General features: G+C 42.1%; 1 protein-coding gene across 3 annotated transcripts in view; it reads left to right on the top strand.

The window, feature by feature from the left end:
* The window catches only part of CCPG1 (cell cycle progression 1), an 84,560-nt gene that overhangs the window by 42,650 nt on the left and 20,712 nt on the right, over window positions 1-21,198 (top strand). For all 3 annotated transcript variants that reach the window (XM_040342723.1, XM_040342724.1, XM_040342722.1), the window contains 3 exons: window positions 10,821-11,069; window positions 14,485-14,606; window positions 19,109-19,234. In XM_040342723.1, the coding sequence (XP_040198657.1) occupies window positions 10,821-11,069; window positions 14,485-14,606; window positions 19,109-19,234 (497 nt within the window). The remainder of the gene's footprint in view (window positions 1-10,820; window positions 11,070-14,484; window positions 14,607-19,108; window positions 19,235-21,198) is intronic.

Below are 21,198 nucleotides of genomic sequence, written 5' to 3'. Positions count from 1 at the left end.
AAAGAAGAAAACGGGGAGATATACTGTTTTTTTTGGCGTATAACACGCACAGGCGTATAACATGCACCCTAATATTAAGAGAGAAGTTTTAGGAAAAAAACGTTCCACGGCCCCCTGCGTATAACACACTGGTACAGTTTACCCTCTATTTTCAGGGTAAAAAAGTGAGTGTTATACGCCAATAAATACAGTAATTAAAACCTTTAAATATATCAAGGGGATTAATAAGGTTCAGGAGGGCAGCGGGACATGACCTCAAACTAACTGGAGGAAAGTTATTTTACTGAAAGGATAGTTGGTACTTGTAATAAACTTCCAGCTGAGGTAGTGAGACAGTCAACAGTAAATGGCGTCAAACCTGCTTGGGACAAACATAGATCTATAGTCAGACAAAAAAGTTAACGGACAAATATGGTCTTTTTCTTTTTTTTTTCATTCAAATTTAAGTTTATTTTCAATAAAATAAATACATATATGTGTATTTAATTAGCAAGAAATAAGTCAATAGCACGCAGAAATATAATAATTTAAATACATTTCAATTCATAATAATCATTCCTGTCTTATTAACTGCCACTTATATCTATCCATCCTATATGCTCTACACCATGTGGTGAAAGTAAGGCAGTTCACATAAGCTAAATTAAAAGACTATTTCAAAGTAATACTTTAAACTTGAAAGAGAAACAGAATATTTTTATATATCAAGGAATTCCTAGGTCTAGCGTTATCACACAATAAGTTATATAAGGGATAAAACTAATTGAGCGTACCAGATTAAATTACTTAGAATAATTAAAGGATAAGATATCCGGAGTGCATCAACCTCTCCGACACCCCTAACGGGAACTTTCTGTGTCCAAGAGGTTGAGCAAAACCTCCAATCCTCCTTCCCTCCCTCCAATAACTATTACTGGAACTCTCCGATAACCGAAAACAAATTTTCGGAATCCCCATCAAATCTAATTATTTCAAAGGTTTGGTAGAATCCTTCAATTACTTAAACATAAACTTATCTTTTCAAAATAAAACAAACTGAGGACCAAAAATCTTAAGGATTCTATCCCCAGAGATAAAATAATGAGATAAAACCTAAGAAGAATCAGAAGAAAAAAAAGAAAGAGTGACAAAAGACAAGAGAGGAAGTGAAAAAAGAAAGCCAGAAGAAAATCAGGAGAGATAGAAAATTAGCCTGCCTGCCATCTACCAGCATCGTCCAAAAGACACTGATGTCATCAAAACCTTCACGGAGTATAAGTTATCCCCATGTATTCCAACCAAGGTTCCCAGATTTCATAGAAAAGAGTAGACTTATCCAACATGGAGCAGACCCTTTTCTCTTGTTCCATAATCCATGTGACCTTTCTTTTCATATATAGGATGGAAACATTAGTCTTTTTCCATGCAGCTGCGAGTGTAATCCTGGCACCCGTCATAATATATAAGATGAGTTTTCTGGTAACCTTAGAAGTTAGAGGTAACATTCCGTTAAGTAAAGCAATAGTAGGAGATTGATGCAGGTTACAGCCTGTGACTCGTCTGATTATATTGAACACCTTATTCCAGTAACCCCGAATTTTGGGACATTCCCACCAAATATGTATCATAGACCCCAATCCATGGCAGCCTCTGAAACATAGGGGAGAAGTTGTCGGATACATAGAGGTCAGTTTGACGGGAACTAAATACCAACTAGTATAAATTTTTATGTTCGCTTCTATAAGAGAGACATTCACATAACCTTTAATGGATCTGGTATAATTCTTATACCAGTCCGACAAATCCCATTCGTTATTAAGTTCCTTTTCCCATGCCAGCATATGCGGCAATTTGGTGTCATTAGTAGCAAGTGAATTATATATAATTGAAATATTCCCCTTCCTGGACAAACCCTGATCACATTTACTTTCATAGGGTGTCAAAAGTCCAGATATCGAGTTGTTATCCCATAGGCTTTGAGCGTAGTCATGTAGTTGAGAAAATCTTAGTTTTTCTGAAACAGGAAGGTCTAGCTTGTCAATAAAATGTTGCTCGGGGAGGGGACCCGAACGAGAAAAGAAGCGTCCTATACGATACAACCCCTTATCATGCCACCATTTAAAGGAATCTTTATCAATTTTAGAAGTAAAGAATGGGTCTATGAAAATATTCGATAAAGGCCTACCTTTAGAGATTAGAGAGGGATTGTTTTTAAGTGAATCCCATAAAACTAAAGTTTGAGATAGAGTCGGAGATAATATAGAAGGCCTTTTCTTGGTATGACTCCACATTAAATCCTCTATCGTTAGATTCGGAATCGCCTGTTCTTCGATGTCTATCCAATCAGGACGTTCATTTTTAAGAAAAATTTCTGATAATTGCGCTAATCTCGCTGATTGGTAGTACCATATCAAATTAGGCACACCTAGACCGCCTTGTTCAGATAAGTTATAGAGAGTGCGAGATGGAAGGCGTGGACCCTTGTTGTTCCATATAAACTTGGTAATTTTGCCTTGAAAGGATTTTAGTTGACTTTTGATTATCGGTATAGGTAATGATCGAAAGAGATACAAAAGCCTAGGGAGAAGAGTCATCTTGACCGAATTAATTCTACCAATCCAACCTATATTCTGAGTACCCCAGTCTTTCAGATCCTTCTCAAGTTTTCTATACATAGGGGGATACTTGGCTAGATATAAATTCTGAATATTGGGGGTCAAATTATTGCCTAGGTATTTAATATAAGAGGCGTCCCATTTGAATCTATAACGTTCTTTCAGTAGAGAAACAGTGGACTCAGTAAGTGAAACATTGAGGGCCCTGGATTTGGCTATGTTTACAGCAAGACCTGAAACCAGAGAAAATTCGTCCATAAGAGAGTATACTTCGGGCAGGGATGTTTCTGGTGCAGTCAAAAAAAGTAAAAGGTCGTCTGCAAATAAGGCACACTTATGTTCCTTTTTGGCACATCGAACACCCCTGATATTTGCATTTTCATGAATAGCTATAGCCAGGGATTCAATCACAATTGCAAATATCAGGGGAGATAAAGGGCATCCCTGCCTTGTACCTCTACGGATCTCGATAGATTCTGAAAAAATACCTTGAAAGCGTACTTTAGCTTCAGGGGAATAGTAAAGTGCAGACAGGATACCCAGAAATTTAGCGCCAAACCCCCAATGGTTCATCACCTTGAACATAAAAGGCCAAGACACTGAGTCAAATGCTTTCTGAAGATCTATGGAAAGAAGCATACCCTTCTGACCAGTATCACCAGACCATCCTGAGTTCAGTATAGAAATCAGATCAATAGCTCTCCTAACCTGATCCGGACCTTGCCTCCCAGTAATGAAGCCAACTTGATCTTTACTAACATATTGACCAATGAAAGAAGATAACCTATTGGCCATTATTTTAGTAAGTATCTTAAGATCGTTATTGATAAGAGATATCGGTCTATAGTTCTCCACCAGGCTATGATCCTTTTCCGGCTTAGGGATCACCGATATATAAGCCAAATTGAGTTGTCTTTCTATAGGATCTCCCTCGGTCATGTGGTCGCAAAAACTCACCAAATAGGGCGTTAAAATGCTTGAAAATGTTTTGTAATATGAACTCGAAAATCCATCAGGTCCCGGGGCTTTATCTAATTTTAGGTGTTTAATCACTGTCGATACTTCCTCAATTGAAATGGGAGCCTCCATCACCTCTGTATGTATTTCAGACAATTTAGATTCAGATTGCTAAGAAAATCATCTATCCTCTCTGAAGAAGAATCCTCAGTAGAGGTATAAAGCTTAGAATAAAAGTCATGGAAGGCCTCCATTATTCTCCTAGGGTTTAGGGAGAATGAACCATCAATCATCTTTATTTTAGGTAGAGTTCTTGATTGAAATCTAGGTGACAATTTATGTGCTAGCATTGGACCTATTTTATCTTTAAATTTATAGAAATTAGCTCCAGTCCATTTTATATCTTCCCCCGCCTTAGTCGTAAGTACCAGGTTCAGAGCAGATCTGGCCGCATCAAGTGCCTGAGTAGGAAAGTTATGAGGATCAGTTTTATGTTTTCTACACAGGTCTAAATAGTTGATTTCCAGTCTTTTTATTTCTAGGTTCTTCTGTTTTTTGAGGTTAGCGGCCAATTGTATTATTTTGCCCCTGATAGAAGCCTTGTGAGCAGCCCACAAAGTTTCAGGGGATATATCATCTGTATCATTGTGTTCAAAATATTCTAGAAGGGATTGCTCAATATCCTTTATTAGGACAGGATTTTTCAAAATAGATCTATTAAGTGTCCAATGAGATACTTTAGGAGAAGTATCCTCTCTCCTTAGTGACAAAAGAACCATTGAGTGATCCGACCAGGAAACATCAACTATATTAGATTTAATGGCTGCCGGGACGTGATGGTTTGATATCAATATATGATCTATACGAGAGTAAGACTGGTGGGGGTTAGAATAGTGAGTATAGTCTTTAGTTCTTGGGTTTAATTCCCTCCAGATATCAGTCAGTCTGTTTTGATGTAAAATACGTGCTACTTGTAAACTAATTTTAGTCGGTCTGATGACCTTATCGGCTTTAGATTTGGATTTGTCCAATCCAATGTCGAAAGCCAGGTTAGAGTCTCCTCCCATAACAATAATTCCCTCCATAAATGGACGGAGGGTATCAAGCATCTGAGTGAAAAACCGCTTTTGACCTCTGTTAGGAGCATAATAAGAAACGAATGTGTACATTTTTTCGTCAAGAGTACCTTTTATCAAGATAAACCTACCTTCCGGGTCTCCATATTCCTTGATCAAGTTAAAATTACAGTATCTAGAGAACAAAACGGCCACACCTTTAGTTTTGTTTTCAGCTTTAGCTAGAAAAAATAATGGATAGTGAGCATGCATAAAAGTGGGGTTGTATCGTTTAGGGAAGTGGGTTTCTTGAAGGAAAACCACATCTACATGAAGAGATTTGTAAACTTGAAGAGCTTTGCGTCTCTTAATAGGAGAATTCAACCCCTGAGTGTTGTGAGTGACAACACTAAGGGGTTTAGATACATCATTTGATCCAGCCATAAGTCTTGTCTACTACTATGGTTAGGCAGGACCGCAAGGATATCATCTGTAACACCGTTATTACGAGCAATGGCAGGCAGGCTAAAGAGAAGAAGAGGGCGAGAAGGAAAAAAGGGAAACCAGAAAGAAGAGGCAAAAAGACAAGAATAAAAAAACATACTGCACAACAAGTCACTAAATCGTGCAAGGTCAAATCGTGACCCAGAATGGGGGAAGAGAAAGAGTCTCCTTCCCTCATTCAAACGAAAAACATTAGCATAGTCCCTTAAATGGACTATATTCTTACCCATTGGGTCGACAAAGTGTCGCTCCAAGAGGTAAGTTGAGGTCCAATACCTCACCGTCGTCAGTCGTCGACAGATTAAACTTTACATCATAAAAACTTTTTCAAGAACAATGGCATTCAATTAATAGGGACCATAAAAAATAAAAAATAAATAAGGAGAGAGGGGTAAAAAAAGAAAGGGGGAAACCCATACTATATATGTATTATATTATATATTTCAGAAATGAAGAAGTAACCTCCTCCGTATTAAATAGTAAAAATAAGAGGGGAAAAAAAATAATAATAATTTCCCTTCTCCCTTTTCCCTCTCTCCTAAAAAAAAAAAAAAAATCATCTCGGACACTGTGTGACATAAAAAAAATCCTGAGAGATACTTCCTGGGTAAGACTATTCAATATTCAAGTGATGGAGTCTTTTCCAACTTTTCTGTATTTGACCTTGTTCCAAGGATTCAGATTTGGACTAGTAGGTGTGGTCCTCTTGCCTGATGGTAGTTGAGGTGAAGTAGTGTCCATAGCTGGTTTAAGAGAGATAATTTTTAGATCAATTAGAAGTTTTTCACCCTCGCGGAGATTATGTATCACATGGTGTCTGCCATTGTGATTGAACTTTAAGGCGAAGGGAAAGGCCCATTTGTATTTGATGTCATTGTCCATGAGGGCCGACAATAACGGTTTCATCGCTCTTCTTCTCTGGATGGTGTATGGAGAAATGTCAGAAAATATTTGTATTGTAGCACCATGGTATTGGAGATTCTCCTGTTGTCTAGATCTTTTCATAACGTCCTCCTTGGTGGAGAAATAATGAGGCTTGACCACCACATCTCTGGGTAAACCATCTCTTCTTAGTGGACCCAATGATCTATGAGCCCTGTCTAATTCCATTTTTGGAGTAGGTATAGATGGTAGAAGGATTTTTATAATGTCCTGTATTGCTGAGTGGACATCCACAATGGATTCAGGAAGACCCCTGACCCTAAAATTCTCCCTTCTTGACCTGTTTTCTAAATCATCAATCTTATCCTGAGCAGCCTCCAGTTGATCTTGCAAGAAATGCATATGGCTATCATGTTGTTCAGTTTTCGAAACATTAGCATCTAACTTATGTTCTATAGAATCAATCCTGTTGCCAAGACAATGAAAGTCAGCCCTGATATCGTTAGTGATTTTCTCGGCAGTAAGAGCTAAACCCCTTTCCATCATTTCAGATATTTTGTTATACAGTTCAGCAACATTGAAAGAAGCTTCCGGAACATGTTCAGTATTTGCAGTTACCTGTTTAGGATCCTGAGAGACGGACTCAATAGGAATCATGTGGTCAGCCATTGTAGTTGTGAGAGCTCCCCCAATTGTAGAAGGATATAAATTTAGAAGCTTTGCTGAACCCAGAGAAGGAGGTGATGAGGTGGGAAGTAGAAGTGACGAGACTTGTCCGTTGAACTCAGTATCTCCAACAGATGTCTGAGGGCTTGTAGAAGGAGGGGAGTCTATATCATAAAGAGACTCTTTGATGATTCTATTTTTGTTTTTTTTACTTTGTTTCCCCTTCATATATATGAAGTGTTAAAATAAATATCTGACAACAGTATTCAAATATCAATGTATTGCGAAATCTGCAGTGTACTCCTATACCAGCTCCCTTAGGTAGAACTCTCTTACCACAATTATCAGTCAGCAGAAGTTAATCTTGCGAACAGCCTAAACCCAGCTTAGAGTACATAAGTAAAGGAAAAGACCATCTTTATGGGAATGCCATAAATTTCATACCATTCAGATATCCTATTAATGTATAGAGAGTCAAATCTGCTTCTTTCGTCGACAGACTTCGGACGGTGTGTAAGAATACCTCAGTGAATTCCCATTACAGGGATAATCATAGTATAATCCGACGGTGTATATGACAGCCACTGAGAACTGTATCCAGTCGGTAGCCTGACTTTGATATCAGCGGACAGTTTCCTAGTGCAGTCAGGTGGTCAGGGCATATGAATAAATAATCCAGTTTAGAAAGAAATAATAGCACAAAATATTAAAAAAGAAAAAATATATATAAGAGAAAAAAAAAACACTATAAAGTTGTCAGAAATTCATATTGACATTGACAGTCCTGTTCCTTTAATCTTCACAAAACCGAGGTATTATGGTCCATTTGTATAGTGAAATGTTATGGTGTCCAGACAACTAGATTTAATAAGATACTGTCAGTGCCCTGTAAGCGAATAGCTGGGTAATGGTTTTATGCTGTAATAAACGTGTATACCACAAGATGACGTTGTTACCTCAATGGAAGAGTTTCACAGTGCATCACAACCAGGCAATTCCTGCATTCAGGTAGCTAGATAGTAATAAAGCAATTCAGTAAGGGAAAGATTACCCGTTAGGTATCAAATATTGATAATATCAATAATAGACCGGGTCTTAAATCCTGCACTGTAGTGTGTTAACATGAATCACATAAATTGCAAACAGTTACATGAGACTTCTGAGGAGAAGGTGTTTCAAGAAACTATCAGGCCCTTGTAAATATATTGCTGGATTATGAGCCTCTGTCCCCACACTGAGCTGCAGTCTCCTGAGGTAAATTATATGAGGACAGCGGTCAAGTACATTAATTATCACCTCAGTTTATGTATTTCTAGCACTTGGAGATCCTAAAATGGTTTCGGATTCCTATTATATAACATATAATTATCTCTTGTCCGTGCAGAGTCTACAAAAGAGGGATGTCACATAGCCTCCTCAGAGCATATCCATATACCTCCCGTCCTGGCCTCTGACACCCTTTCAACTGTTACATATAACCATCAAAGGGTATTATGCCATAAAATAAAGAAATGGCCTATCCACCTTGAAGGATGTAGGGGAAGCAGTATTGAGCCCTGAGGAGAAAGGGGTATATGAGAGTTGAGGCAGTGGGTGAAGCAAGATGGCCGCCAGGCCTCCGGAGGTAGGCCGAGACCACGGGCCTTGAGTGACTGAGGGAGGTGAGGGAGTGTCGCCTGTCACTTCTGACGCCTATAGCAGTGTATCCCGGGTGGACGGAGGGGTGGATGCAGCTTAATGGGCTCAGCGATCCGTACTCGAGTCCGGGGCTGTCCGATAATCTGTAGGCCTCAAAATGGCGATGACGCCACTGTATGAAGAGGAGGCCCCGGGTCACAGCAATGGATGAGTTTGTATCGAAACTCCTCAAGAAAGGTATTTTATAGATCAGGTAAAGTCGCTGATACAGGATGGGGTGTTTTTGTAATTAAAACGGTAATACCGGTAACCGATGGCTCCAGATTACAATCTGCTAGACAGAGCTCGTCCAGAAAGCGTCCATCACCATCCTCGTCCGGCCACGCCCCCCAATATGGTCTTTTTCTGACGTCTCTTCTCTATGTTTCTATGATATGTTGTAATAATAATGTTATAACTGAACACACACAGACCACCAAGAGAATTTAAACATCAACAGGGTGAGGGTCTTGCTCTAGTGAGAAACCCATCTTGATATTCTTACTAATAGTATTAATATTTAGAATGATATTTGGTTGCTTACTAAAAATCTATAAGATGTGCACTATAATCGAGGATATGTATTGGAACCTTACATGTTATACGAGTTTACTGGATCGGATCCTCTTCGCCCTTGGTGACATTCATTTGGTGGGGAGTTAAGCTGGGTATACACGTACGGCAGCAGAATAGATCCCTGCATCCACATCATGTGCATAGAGGCAGGGATATGTGAGCTTTTCCTTCAACCCGCTATTTTTATCCTCTATTTAGCTCTTTAGACTGAATCATTTCAGCGCTTCAGGTGCAGCATTTGTTTACACAAACCAGCAGTCCATACACCACCATTCCTGACTAAAGCTGGGTATACACCAGACCTGACTAAAGCTGGGTATACACCAGACCTGACTAAAGCTGGGTATACACCAGACCTGACTAAAGCTGGGTATACACCAGACCTGACTAAAGCCGGGTATACACCAGACCTGACTAAAGCCGGGTATACACCATTCCTGACTAAAGCTGGGTATACACCAGACCTGACTAAAGCTGGGTATACACCAGACCTGACTAAAGCTGGGTATACACCAGACCTGACTAAAGCTGGGTATACACCAGACCTGACTAAAGCTAGGTATACACCAGACCTGACTAAAGCTAGGTATACACCAGACCTGACTAAAGCCGGGTATACACCAGACCTGACTAAAGCTGGGTATACACCAGACCTGACTAAAGCTGGGTATACACCAGACCTGACTAAAACTGGGTATAAACCAGACCTGACTAAAGCTGGGTATACACCATTCCTGACTAAAGCTGGGTCTACACCAGACCTGACTAAAGCTAGGTATACACCAGACCTGACTAAAGCTGGGTATACACCAGACCTGAGTAAAGCTAGGTATACACCAGACCTGACTAAAGCTGGGTATACACCAGACCTGACTAAAGCCGGGTATACACCATTCCTGACTAAAGCTGGGTATACACCAGACCTGACTAAAGCTGGGTATACACCAGACCTGGCTAAAGCTGGGTATACACCAGACCTGACTAAAACTGGGTATAAACCAGACCTGACTAAAGCTGGGTATACACCATTCCTGACTAAAGCTGGGTCTACACCAGACCTGACTAAAGCTGGAGTAGACATGTTTATGCCCACTAACCATCGCACTAATGTATCATGAGTTGTAGCTATAGTAACTTTTAGCAGGGGTTCCTTGAGACTGGAAAGTTATTTCAAGGGTTTCTGCATGTTGAAAAGATTGAGAAAGGCTGCTTTAGACCCCTTTCACACTGGGGTGTTTTTCAGGCTCTTTAGCGCTAAAAATAGCGCCTGGAAGAAGCCAAATCTGCAATCCCAATGTGAAAACCCGAGTGCTTTCACACCTGAGGCGCTGCGCTAGCAGGGCATCAAAAAAAGTCCTGCAAGCAGCTTCTTTGCAGCGCTTTACGAGCGGCGAATACACAGCTCCTAAAGCGCCCCTTCCCATTGAAATCAATAGGAAGCACTAAAACTAGCAGCGCTTTACCGGCATTTTTCAAGCACTAGCGGGGTGCTTTTAACCCCCACTAGTGGCCGAATAAAGGGTTAAAAGCGCCACTGCCAAGGCGCTTTGTGGGCGCTTTTAACCCTTTATTCGGCCACTAGCGGGGGTTAAAAGCACCCCGCTAGTGCTTGAAAAATGCCGGTAAAGCGCTGCTAGTTTTAGTGGCGATTTACCAGCGTTTTTCGGCCACTGGCAATGTGAAAGGACTCTTATAGAGTTAATAAAATTAGTGTTCTAACGTTCAAGATACAGTAAAATTCCATTCAGCTATACAAGGTAACCTGTGTTGCTGTTAATTAGGGAGCAAGTATAATCTGATCAGTGTCATGCCAAATAACACCCCCTACCCCTGTGTTTGGTGTGAACACATTTTTCTGACTTGGCTACAGGTTGTAGAATTGGTGAAAGTAACGTTTCTCTCTTTCCAGTGTATCCCTCCCAGCACAGTGCAGATGAGTCCAGCAACGATGAAGCAAGCGACGATTCAGGACCCATCCTGCGACGGCGACGTTCTAAAAGATCGACTGCATCTGTATCAGAGTCTGAGAACAAGCCCACCCCTGACCATACCGTCCTTCCTGAGCTCAGAACACCAGCAAAAAGCGGGAACAATCTAAACAAGTGTGTTATTCTTGCTCTGGTCATTGCTGTAAGCATGGGCTTTGGACATTTCTACGGTAAGTATATTTCTCTGTTTATGTTTTGTAGCCTAAACTGTAACTTTAGATTTTGCCATCCCTTACCTTAAACCCCTTTTGAATCTTCTTCTTTTTTTTTTTAATGTATACCCTTTTTATTTCCTGCAGTCTTTGGGCCAGGGTGGTGACATCAAGGGTCCTTCCTTGGCATCACTGGTGGGCAGTCCTTCTTTCACGCATATGTCTATATATAGATATATGAGCAATGCACAGTCCATTGGTACTGTATGCTCAGGCTTCATGGTGTGTCCATGATAGCCTGGGCTCACAATAAATAGAGTGAATGATGCAGGCCATAATTTAACCTGGAAGTGAATGAAGCAGGAAGCAGGGGGTAGTTGTGGAGCATGAAGAGGGTGAGTAGTGTTTCTCCACATAGGAGGGCCTATAATTAAAAAAAAAATGTTAGAGATATGCTTTAACCACTTAAGGACCGCCTCCTGCACATTTACTTCGGCAGAATGGCACGGCTGGGCACATGCATGGTCCGAAGCTGCGGGACCCACGGACCTGATCACCATTGGAGTCCCGCGATCGGCCCCCGGAGATGAAGAGCGGGGAGAGCTGTGTGTAAACACAGCTTCCCCGTTCTTCACTGTGGCAGCGGCATCGATCGTGTGATCCCTTTTATAGGGATACACAATCGATGATGTCACACCTACAGCCACACCCCCTACCGTTGTAAACACACATGAGGTCACACATAACCCCATCAGCGCCCCCTTGTGGGTAACTCCCAAACTGCAATTGTCATTTGCACAGTAAACAATGCATTTTAAATGCATTTTTTTGCTGTGAAAATGACAATGGTCCCAAAAATGTGTCAAAATTGTCCGAAGTGTCTGCCATAATGTCGCAGTCACGAAAAAAATCGATAATCGCCGCCATTAGTAGTAAAAAAAATATATTAATAAAAAGGCAATAAAACTATCCCCTATTTTGTAAACGCTATAAATTTTGCGCAAACCACCCGATAAACGCTTATTGCGATTTTTTTTTTTTTACCAAAAATAGGTAGAAGAATACGTATCGGCCTTAACTGAGGGAAAAATATTTTTTTATATATATTTTTGGGGGATATTTATTATAGCAAAAAGTAAAAAATATAGATTTTTTTTCAAAATTGTCGCTCTATTTTTGTTTATAGCGCAAAAAATAAAAACCGCAGAGGTTATCAAATACCACCAAAAGAAAGCGCTATTTGTGGGAAAAAAAGGACGCCAATTTTGTTTGGGAGCCACGTCGCACGATCGCGCAATTGTCTGTTAACCCTCCTGGCGGTATCCCCGAGCGTGACTCGGGGTTGATTTTTTTGGCTGAAATCGGTAACCCCGAGTCACGCTCGGGGAAGATATGCAGAGCCTGCAGCGCGCGCTGGCTTACCTTCTCCTGGATCCAGCGATGTCACTGCGCTGTGTGAGCGAGTGGGACCTCGCTCGATTCACACAGCGTCCTCCTGTGCCGCCGATCTCCGTTCCCTGCGACGTTACGACGCACGGGAGCGGAGATCGGCGCCAAATTCAAAAACGTAAACAAACACATTACATACAGTATACTGTAATCTTATAGATTACAGTACTGTATGTAAAAAAAACACACCCCCCTGTCCCTAGTGGTCTGCCCAGTGCCCTACGTGTTCTTTTATATAATAAAAACTGTTCTTTCTCCCTGCAAACTGTAGATTGTCCATAGCAACCAAAAGTGTCCCTTTATGTCAAAAATGGTTTTAGATCAGCTAAAAAACAGCGATAATAAATTATAATCACTTGCAGAATTGTGCGATAGCGATTTGTGGGGAAATTCGACATAAAAAAAAAAATAATGACAGCACAATTCTGCAACTGAGCAAATATCAGTGATTTTGAGTTGATTACATTATTGAATCATTTTTATTAGAATTATATTATTATTTGTTATAATTATTTATAATTTTGTTTTTAAAAAAATGTCATACCCAGGATGCCTATTAAACTCTTGTTTGGTCAGATTTAAGTGAGTTATTCCTAAGAATTACAGGCCTACAGTATAAAACGCCAAATTTCCTTGCAAATAATTGTACCGCTTTCAGCATGTTTTTTCTGAAAGAATCATACCGACAGGGAGGTTAAAGTGACGCAGTGCCGAATCGCAAAACCTGGCCAGGTCCTTTAGCTGCATTTAGGTCTGGGTCTTAAGTGGTTAAGATTTGCACAGGATATGCTCTGTCTTTTAGTTCTCCGTTGTCCAGGGATGGGCTATCATTACTAACCACCACCTAAAAAATTCTAGTTGTCTAGCTATTTCCTGCTCCTCCATTACTTTCTGAGGTACTGCCAAAGAGCAAAACACAGATACAGATCAGAACATAAGGACACATTGAACAATTTGAAGTCTGACCTATACCTGCAGGCATAGACTGCACTTCAGCATTTGTTACCTTGGACATATTTGAAGCCATGTCAGGTTCCCTTTGAAGCCAAACAACTAGAATGAGTAGGTTAGCAGCCGTGGTGGCCTCCATGTTTCTTTCATGTTTAGTATTTGGATTCAATGGCCCAGATTCAGGTAGAGCCGCGCAATATTTGCGTGGGCAAAGGGCAACGATTTTTGCTCTGCGCCCACGCAAATATTTGGATTTGCCCACGATTCACGGAGCAGTAGCTCCGTAAATTGCGCGGGCGCTATGCTAATTTGCCCTGCGTAAGGGCGCCTAATGTAAATGATCCTCTCCTGGGGGCAGGAATCATTTAAATTAGGCACGCTCCCGCGCCGAGCGAACAGCGCATGCTCCGTCGGGAAACTTTCCCGACGTGCATTGCGGCAAATGACGTCGCAAGGACGTCATTTGCTTCTAAGTGAACGTGAATGGCGTCCAGCGCCATTCACGAATCACTTACGTAAACGACGTGAAATTCAAATTTCACGAGCGGGAAGGGTGGCTATACTTTAGCATTGGCTGCGCCTACTATGAGTAGGAGCAGCCTTATGCTAAAGTCGCCGTACGGAAACTCCGTACCTTGCGTGCGCAGGGCCCGCGCAACTTTTGTGAATCGGTGTTAGTATGCAATTTGCATACTATACACAGATCACAATGGCCGCGCCCCCTAGCGGCCAACGCAAGAATGCAGCCAAAGATATGAAGGCATAAGGAGGCTTATGCCTGTCATATCTTAGGCTGCAGTCGGTGTAACAAGGTTCCTGAATCAGGAGCACTCGTTACACCGGAGCAAGTAAGCACTTGCGCCGCGCAACCTATGGTTGCGCGGGCGCAAGTGCTTCTTGAATCTGGGCCAATGTATTTTTTAAAGTATTCTCATCTAGGCCTTATGTACACTGGGTGTTTTTAATGCTGCTTCTAGGGAATAGGCCTTAGTCTTAAATTGCATGAGAAACTTTTTTTTTTTTTCATTTAAAGGTACTGTTGAAATACTGGAACGTCAAAAATTTGTTGAAAAAATCTGTGAAAATGGTCTAAATGACATGAAGGACGACCTGGTTCAGTGTCAAAAGGACCAAGAATCCACAATAGAACAGAAAGTGAGTCCCAATACATATAAAGCACATTCATTAACCTTGTGTGCATGTTTTGGATTGAAAACTTCTGTGTTGTACTTTGTGCATGGTGGTGGAATCGGGGGAGGGACATGGCTTAGTTCACTGACATGGCGTAAAGAAAAGGACAATTCAAAGAACTGAGTAGAAAAAGAGACACTGAAAAGTCATGATGAAGCTTGCACAATGCCAGTGATTACTAAGCCAAGTATCAGCATGGTAATAAGGCAGCACACTATAGTTATTGTCGTTGGATAAAATTTTATTGACGTTACTTATTAGAATTGGTATGGACTGCCAAAAGCTCCTACTGCACCCTTTATAAAGAGAACACATATAAAGTGCTCTTCTTTTGGTATATGACCCCTGATCGTCTCAAAGCTGTATACTGTTTGGCTTTTGAACGCTGCTGGCAATGTCACAGTGATCGCGGTATCTTGCACCATGTTTACTGACAATGTCCACTCTTGCAACCTTACTGGAGGTCAATACAGGATCTCCTTCAATGACTGTTTTATATGGACTTCCCTGTTTGCCCTAAGGTCTTCCTATTAGGGGTTGCTTCCAGCTAGATCGCCCAGGTTAACTAAGCCATCACGTCGTATTCTTACATCCACTAGATGTCTGGTAGCCCTTCAATGGAAGAGGCAGACTTTGTCGACTTCTATTGATCTGTATGACAGGATCAAGGATGTTAAAATTCTGGAGTGCCTTACAGCTCGACATGGTTGAGCGGCACAACACAACCTGGGAGTCTTGGCATCTGCGGGAAGATACCCGTGAAGCTCTAATAACTCCACGTTTGTGACACAGGCATGCTCTAATACCCCAGGAGTGATAACTACAGACCTCATCACGCTTACTTACGCTTCCTTTTCTCTACGTTTTCTTGTTTTCTTTATTGTTATTAATGGCCGTTGTTTAAGGACTTTGTGTAAGGTTGGTCCTAATTATATACCTTGTTCAGTTTGGACTGACCTCTTAGGCCTTGTACACACGATCAGTCCAAACTGATGAAAACGGACTGAAGTCCAGTTTCATCAGTCCAAACCTACCATGTGTATGCCCCATCGGACTTTTGTCCTTCAGACCAAAGTTTTAGAACTTGCTTTAAAATCAGACTGATGGACTGATGACCGATCGGTCAAAACCGATGCTTAGTATGCAAAAGCATCGGTTCAAAACCCACGCATGCTCAGAATCAAGTCGACACATGCTTGGAAGCATTGAACTTCGTTTTTTTCAGCACGTTGTTGTGTTTTACGTCACCGTGTTGGACTCGGTCGGTTTTTGAACCGATGGTGTGTAGGCACATCAGACCATCAGTCCGTTTTCATCCGTTTGGACTGATTGTGTGTACAATGCCTTATGGGCTCAGCTGCTTACGTTTTGTAATGCTAAACGGTTTCTTTTGAATTCTTGGTTAACCCGTATTCTTACGCTCAAATCGGTCATGCTCCTTTAACACTTGCATTTCCTTTGAACCACTGATTTTCTTGTATACTGGTGTGTTGTAGACTTCATGTGATGTCCTTTTGCTTGTTAGGTTTTTTATTTTATAAAATAAAGAAAAAATAATAAAATGTGTCAATTAAAAAAAAAAAGAATTGGTATGGACTACCAGAAGCGTATTCCAACTTCCGATGGAAAAATGTGATATCTATAGAGCCCTGTCAGATTCCAGGCTTTTTTTCTAGTGTAGTTTAGGCAATAACTGCTAAAGTTTCATTGCTTTACTATTAGAAACATCCACTTGGTATCATCTCCAAGTATAGTATGGGTCAGATATTGTACTACCTCATATTTTACATTTGGTAAAGGGGTTTCCTCTTCAGACTGCAGTAGCATAAGAAGCTGAATAATTTTAGATGTTGTCCGACACTATAGGGGTGACGTTTTTGTGTTTCTAGGAATTAAAGTGTTACTAAACCCATGACAGTAAAATCAGTCTGTATATGCAATAAAGCACGCTTGTTATACTCGCTGTGGAACTAAGCGGTTAATCCTGCGCATTGTGAAAAAAAAGGCTGTTTGATCCTGTCTTCTGTGCTCCTTTCACTGTCCCCTAACCATCTCCTAAACAAACCGATCCCTTGGAGTTACTCTGCACATGCTCAGTTTGGTGTGTATTGCTAGAGAGTTTTTTTTTTTTTTTCTTGGGAGGGTGCATGTGATTGGCAAAAGAGCCAATCAACACTGCCTCATTGGTCAGAGTCCTCCTACAATCTTTAACCAGGAACTGATAGAAGTCACAAGACTGCTATATACTGCTGATGAGAAAGGGTATTTGGCAGTTGATATTTACTAAAATAATTGCATTTCCGTGTACTGTGGGAGATCAGATATAGTGAATGCAGGGTCCTGAGTTTAGTAACACTTTAAATCAATACAGCACATTACTCCTATATATGTATATTTTTTGATTACGTCTATGTCTAAGTATTTGTAACAGGACTAAAATTTACTGTATTTATTGCCATATAACACTCACTTTGTCACCCTGCAAATGGGTTGCAAATAGCGTGTGTGTGTTATACTCCAATACTGCAATTTGGGCTGCCTCGGAGAGAAAGGGGAGGGGGCGGGACGAGCGCCGTCAGATTACATACAGCGAGAATCTCCTGTTTACTTAGTGGCCTCTGTAATAGGAAGTCCCGTCTCCTGGGCCAGGATTGGACCAGTGTTCTGTCTATCATAGAAGCCGGTCCAGGAGGCGGGACTTTGTATTAAAGAGGCTGCTGAGAAAACAGGAGATTCTCGCTGTATGTAATCTGACAGTGCTCATCCCACCCCCATCCCTGAGATGGGCGTTGATCAGGCTGCATTCATGGCAATGGGGAGGCTGCAGATGGGCATTGATCAAGCTGCATTGATTGGCAATGGTGACGCTACAGATGGGCATTGATCAAGCGGCATTGATGGGCAATTTCGAGGCTGCAGATGGGCATTGATCAGGTTGCATTGATGGGCACTGACCCTTATGTTGCTCCAAAGTTCTTTATTTAAAATTTAAGTTTTTTTTTTTTTCTGAAACTTTCCTCTTAAAATGAAGGTGCGTGTTATATGTTGATAAATATGGTATTTAACCACTTCCCGCCCGGTCAATAGCAGATTGACGTCTGGGAAGTGGTTCTGAAATCCTGACTGGACGTCTATTGACGTCCTGCAGGATTTCATGACGACGCGCGGCGATTGGTGATGCGGGGTGTCAGTCTGACACCCTGCATCTCCGATCTTGGTAAAGAGCCTCCAGCAGAGGCTCTTTACCACGTGATCAGCCGTGTCCAATCACGGCTGATCACGATGTAAACACGATGTAAACAGGATGTAAACACGATGTAAACAGGAAGAGCCATTGATGGCTCTTCCTCACTCGCGTCTGACAGACACGAGTACAGGAGAGCTGATCGGCGGCTCTCCTGACAGGGGGGGTTCGCGCTGATTGTTTACAGCGCAGCCCCCCTCGGAAGCCCACACTGGACCACCAGGGAAGGGCTAAAAAAATAAGGGGCAGTAAAAAAAAAAAAAAAAAAAAAAAAGATGCCTAGCAACATGGATCCATCAGTGCCACCCCTCAGTGTCCATCAGTGCCCATCTGTGCCCACCTATCAGTGCCCATCTGTGCCACCCATAAGTACCCATCGGTGCCGCCCATCTGTGCTGCCCATGAGTGTCCATCAGTGCCGCCCATGAGTGCCCATCAGTGCCGCCCATCAGTGCCGCCTATGAGTGCCCATCAGTGCCGCCTATGAGTGCCCGTCAGTGCCGCCTATGAGTACCCATCAGTGCCCCCTATGAGTGCCCATCAGTGCCGCATGCCAGCACTGCCTATCAGTGACCATCAGTACTACCTCATCGGTGTCCATCAGTGCCACCTCATCAGTGCCCACCAGTGCCGCCATATCAGTGCCGTAATTGAAAGAGAAAACGTACTTATTTACAAAAAAATTAACAGAAAAAAATAAAAACTTAATTTTTTTCAAAATTTTCAGTCTTTTCTTAGTTGTTGCGCAAAAAAAAAAAATCGCAGAGGTGATCAAATACCACCAAAAGAAAGCTCTATTTGTGGGGAAAAAAGGATGGCAACTTTCTTTGGGTACAGTGTAGCAATTGTCATTCAAAGTGCAACAGTGCTGAAAGCTGAAAATTGGCTTGGGCAGGAAGGTGCGTAAGTGCCTGGTATGGAAGTGGTAAAGAAGACCTTCCACCTCCCCATCCCCTGGTCCTTTGATAGATAATGTCACGACTAAAACATAACTAAGTACAGTTGCCCACCTCCATGCTGCCTCTCTTTCTTTTTGGTCCTCTTGATGGTGCATCTGTGTTCTTCCTTCCTTCCCATACTGGTGTCTTTTTCTGAGGTCTCCTTGCAATATAGTCCTTTTGCACAATATTTGGCAGGTAGTCAGATCAGTTTGGAAGAGAGACGCACACAAGTATAACCGCAAGATTATAATAGCAAGATATATTTTGAATGTATTTTTCAGGAGGTTGTGGAGCAGCTTACAGAAGATCTAGAGGAGAGACAAGATTTGGTACTATCTCTGGAGGGACTGATGGATAAAATTGCCAAAGAAAATCAGAAGCTCAAGCAAGAACACACAGAGTTGAAGGTATCGTGTCTGCAATTTAGTTTTTGTCATTTCTGGTTTATATCCTGTATGCATGGCATACCTGCACTGCTTTAATACAATCAGAGTGCATGTAATGTTTGGGCCTTGTAGGCAAATTATTATTATTTTTTATTTTGCCAATCTTCCCCATTGGGGGATTTTCTTTCACTTCCTTTCTTATAGCCAAAACAGGAAGTGAGAGAAAATCCCTCTAAAGTGAGGGAATCCCTGGTTGTCACCAGAACTAGTGTCCCCATGGGAAGATTTCCTCTCTCTTCCTGTTCTAGTGACAATCCAAAATTTGGGATTTTCTTTCACTTTCAATGATAACAGAGGAAAAGCGAAGGCGAATCTCCCTGACGGGGCACAGACAGCAATAGAAACTAGCAGGAGTTCCAATCCCTCTTCACTCTATACAAAACGGAAAAAAAAAGACTCGCCTTTAGTAATAATTTAACTAGAAAAGAAATCCTAAAAAAAGACTTGAAAGTTTGTAGGGTTTTGCCTGTAAAACAAATCGTTATCTGTTACTGAATGTTATCTGAAATATATATAGTGCTCACTACCTCAGATATTTTGTTACATATTCTATTGAAACAATTAGGCCTCTTTCACACTAGCGGACCGTTCGTCCGCTTATTACAAGTCCGTTTACAGACTTGTAATGGTTCCCTACGTGATCGCGTCCGTTAGCGGATGGAGCATCCGCTAACGTCCGCGACCATCCGCGTCCGTCAGGATCCGCTTTTGCGGACGGAAGAAAACCCTATTTTTCTTCCGTCCGGGGGAACGGATAGGATGAAGACGGACACACGGTCCGTCTTCATCTGATTCCCCATAGGGGAGAGCGGAGGAGAGACAGGGCGGTCTCTGCGCTGTGTGCGTGGACCGCCCTATCCGCCGACAGCTCAGCGGGGATTACGGATGCTCCCCGCTGAGCTTTTGCGGACACACGGAGCGGACACAAAAACGGTCCGCTCCGTGTGAAAGAGGCCTTACATTGGCTTTAGATATCCTCTACGCCTAAGGTGGCGGGTGGCCTCGCCCTCCCTAATCCTTGGGTATATTATTTTGCGACTCAGGCGCAACACATCGCCAGGGCTATGCCAAAGGGTCAGGTTCTTGAGGGTGGCGAGGGGCGGTCGGATCCCATTAGGGCCCTGATGTGTTATGCCACTGGCTTCGATAGCGTACCTACTGGTATGGAGGCCCTGGCATACGCATTATCTAACAAAAAGTTTCCCACGTATGCGCTGTTGCAAAAAATTTGGAACAAACTTAGACAGATGCAGGAGGTAGAGGGGTTCACGGGTTTCAGCCCGATCTGGGACAATAGGCACTATGAGGAGTTACTCTCATTGGACTGTGGGGCGCGGTGGAGAAGACATGGTGTTAAGCTTCTGAAGCATATTTTTGTTGAGGGTGAGCTAATCCCCTTCCCTGAACTGAGGGAGAGGTATCGCCTTCCACAGTCTATGTTTTTCCAGTACATGCAGTTAAGACATGCGGTGATGGCGCAGGCAGGGGGGGCCCCGTGGGTTCTTTCGAAAGCGCCGATATTCAAATTTATGGCTGAGGTGTCTCAGTTTAAGGGTTTTATCTCTGACGCTTATTCAATGATCCTCAATATCTACCTAGATGACTTTCCTCTTGGGGTGTCCGCGAAGTGGGAGAGGGACGTGGGGACCTTCGAGGACGAACAATGGGAGGAGGCACTTCAGGCAGTGCAGCTGTGCTCCCTGAACGTGGCCCAGCGGCTATCCCAACTGTATATTGTGCTCAGAGTGCATTACACACCTGTCAGACTATTTAAAATGGGGGTAAGGTCAGACTCCAATTGTACTAGATGCGCAAGGGACCATGGCGACCTAATTCATTTACTATGGCGGTGCCCCAAGCTTCACTTATTCTGGTCAGGGGTCGTGGCTCTCCTTAACAGTGTTTATCGGACTAACATTCCTGTT

This window comes from Rana temporaria, chromosome 3, assembly GCF_905171775.1.
Source record: "Rana temporaria chromosome 3, aRanTem1.1, whole genome shotgun sequence".
NCBI classification, from domain to species: Eukaryota; Metazoa; Chordata; class Amphibia; order Anura; family Ranidae; genus Rana; species Rana temporaria.
Note: the sequence above shows the minus strand (reverse complement) of the source record. Positions and strands in the feature narration are given on the sequence as shown.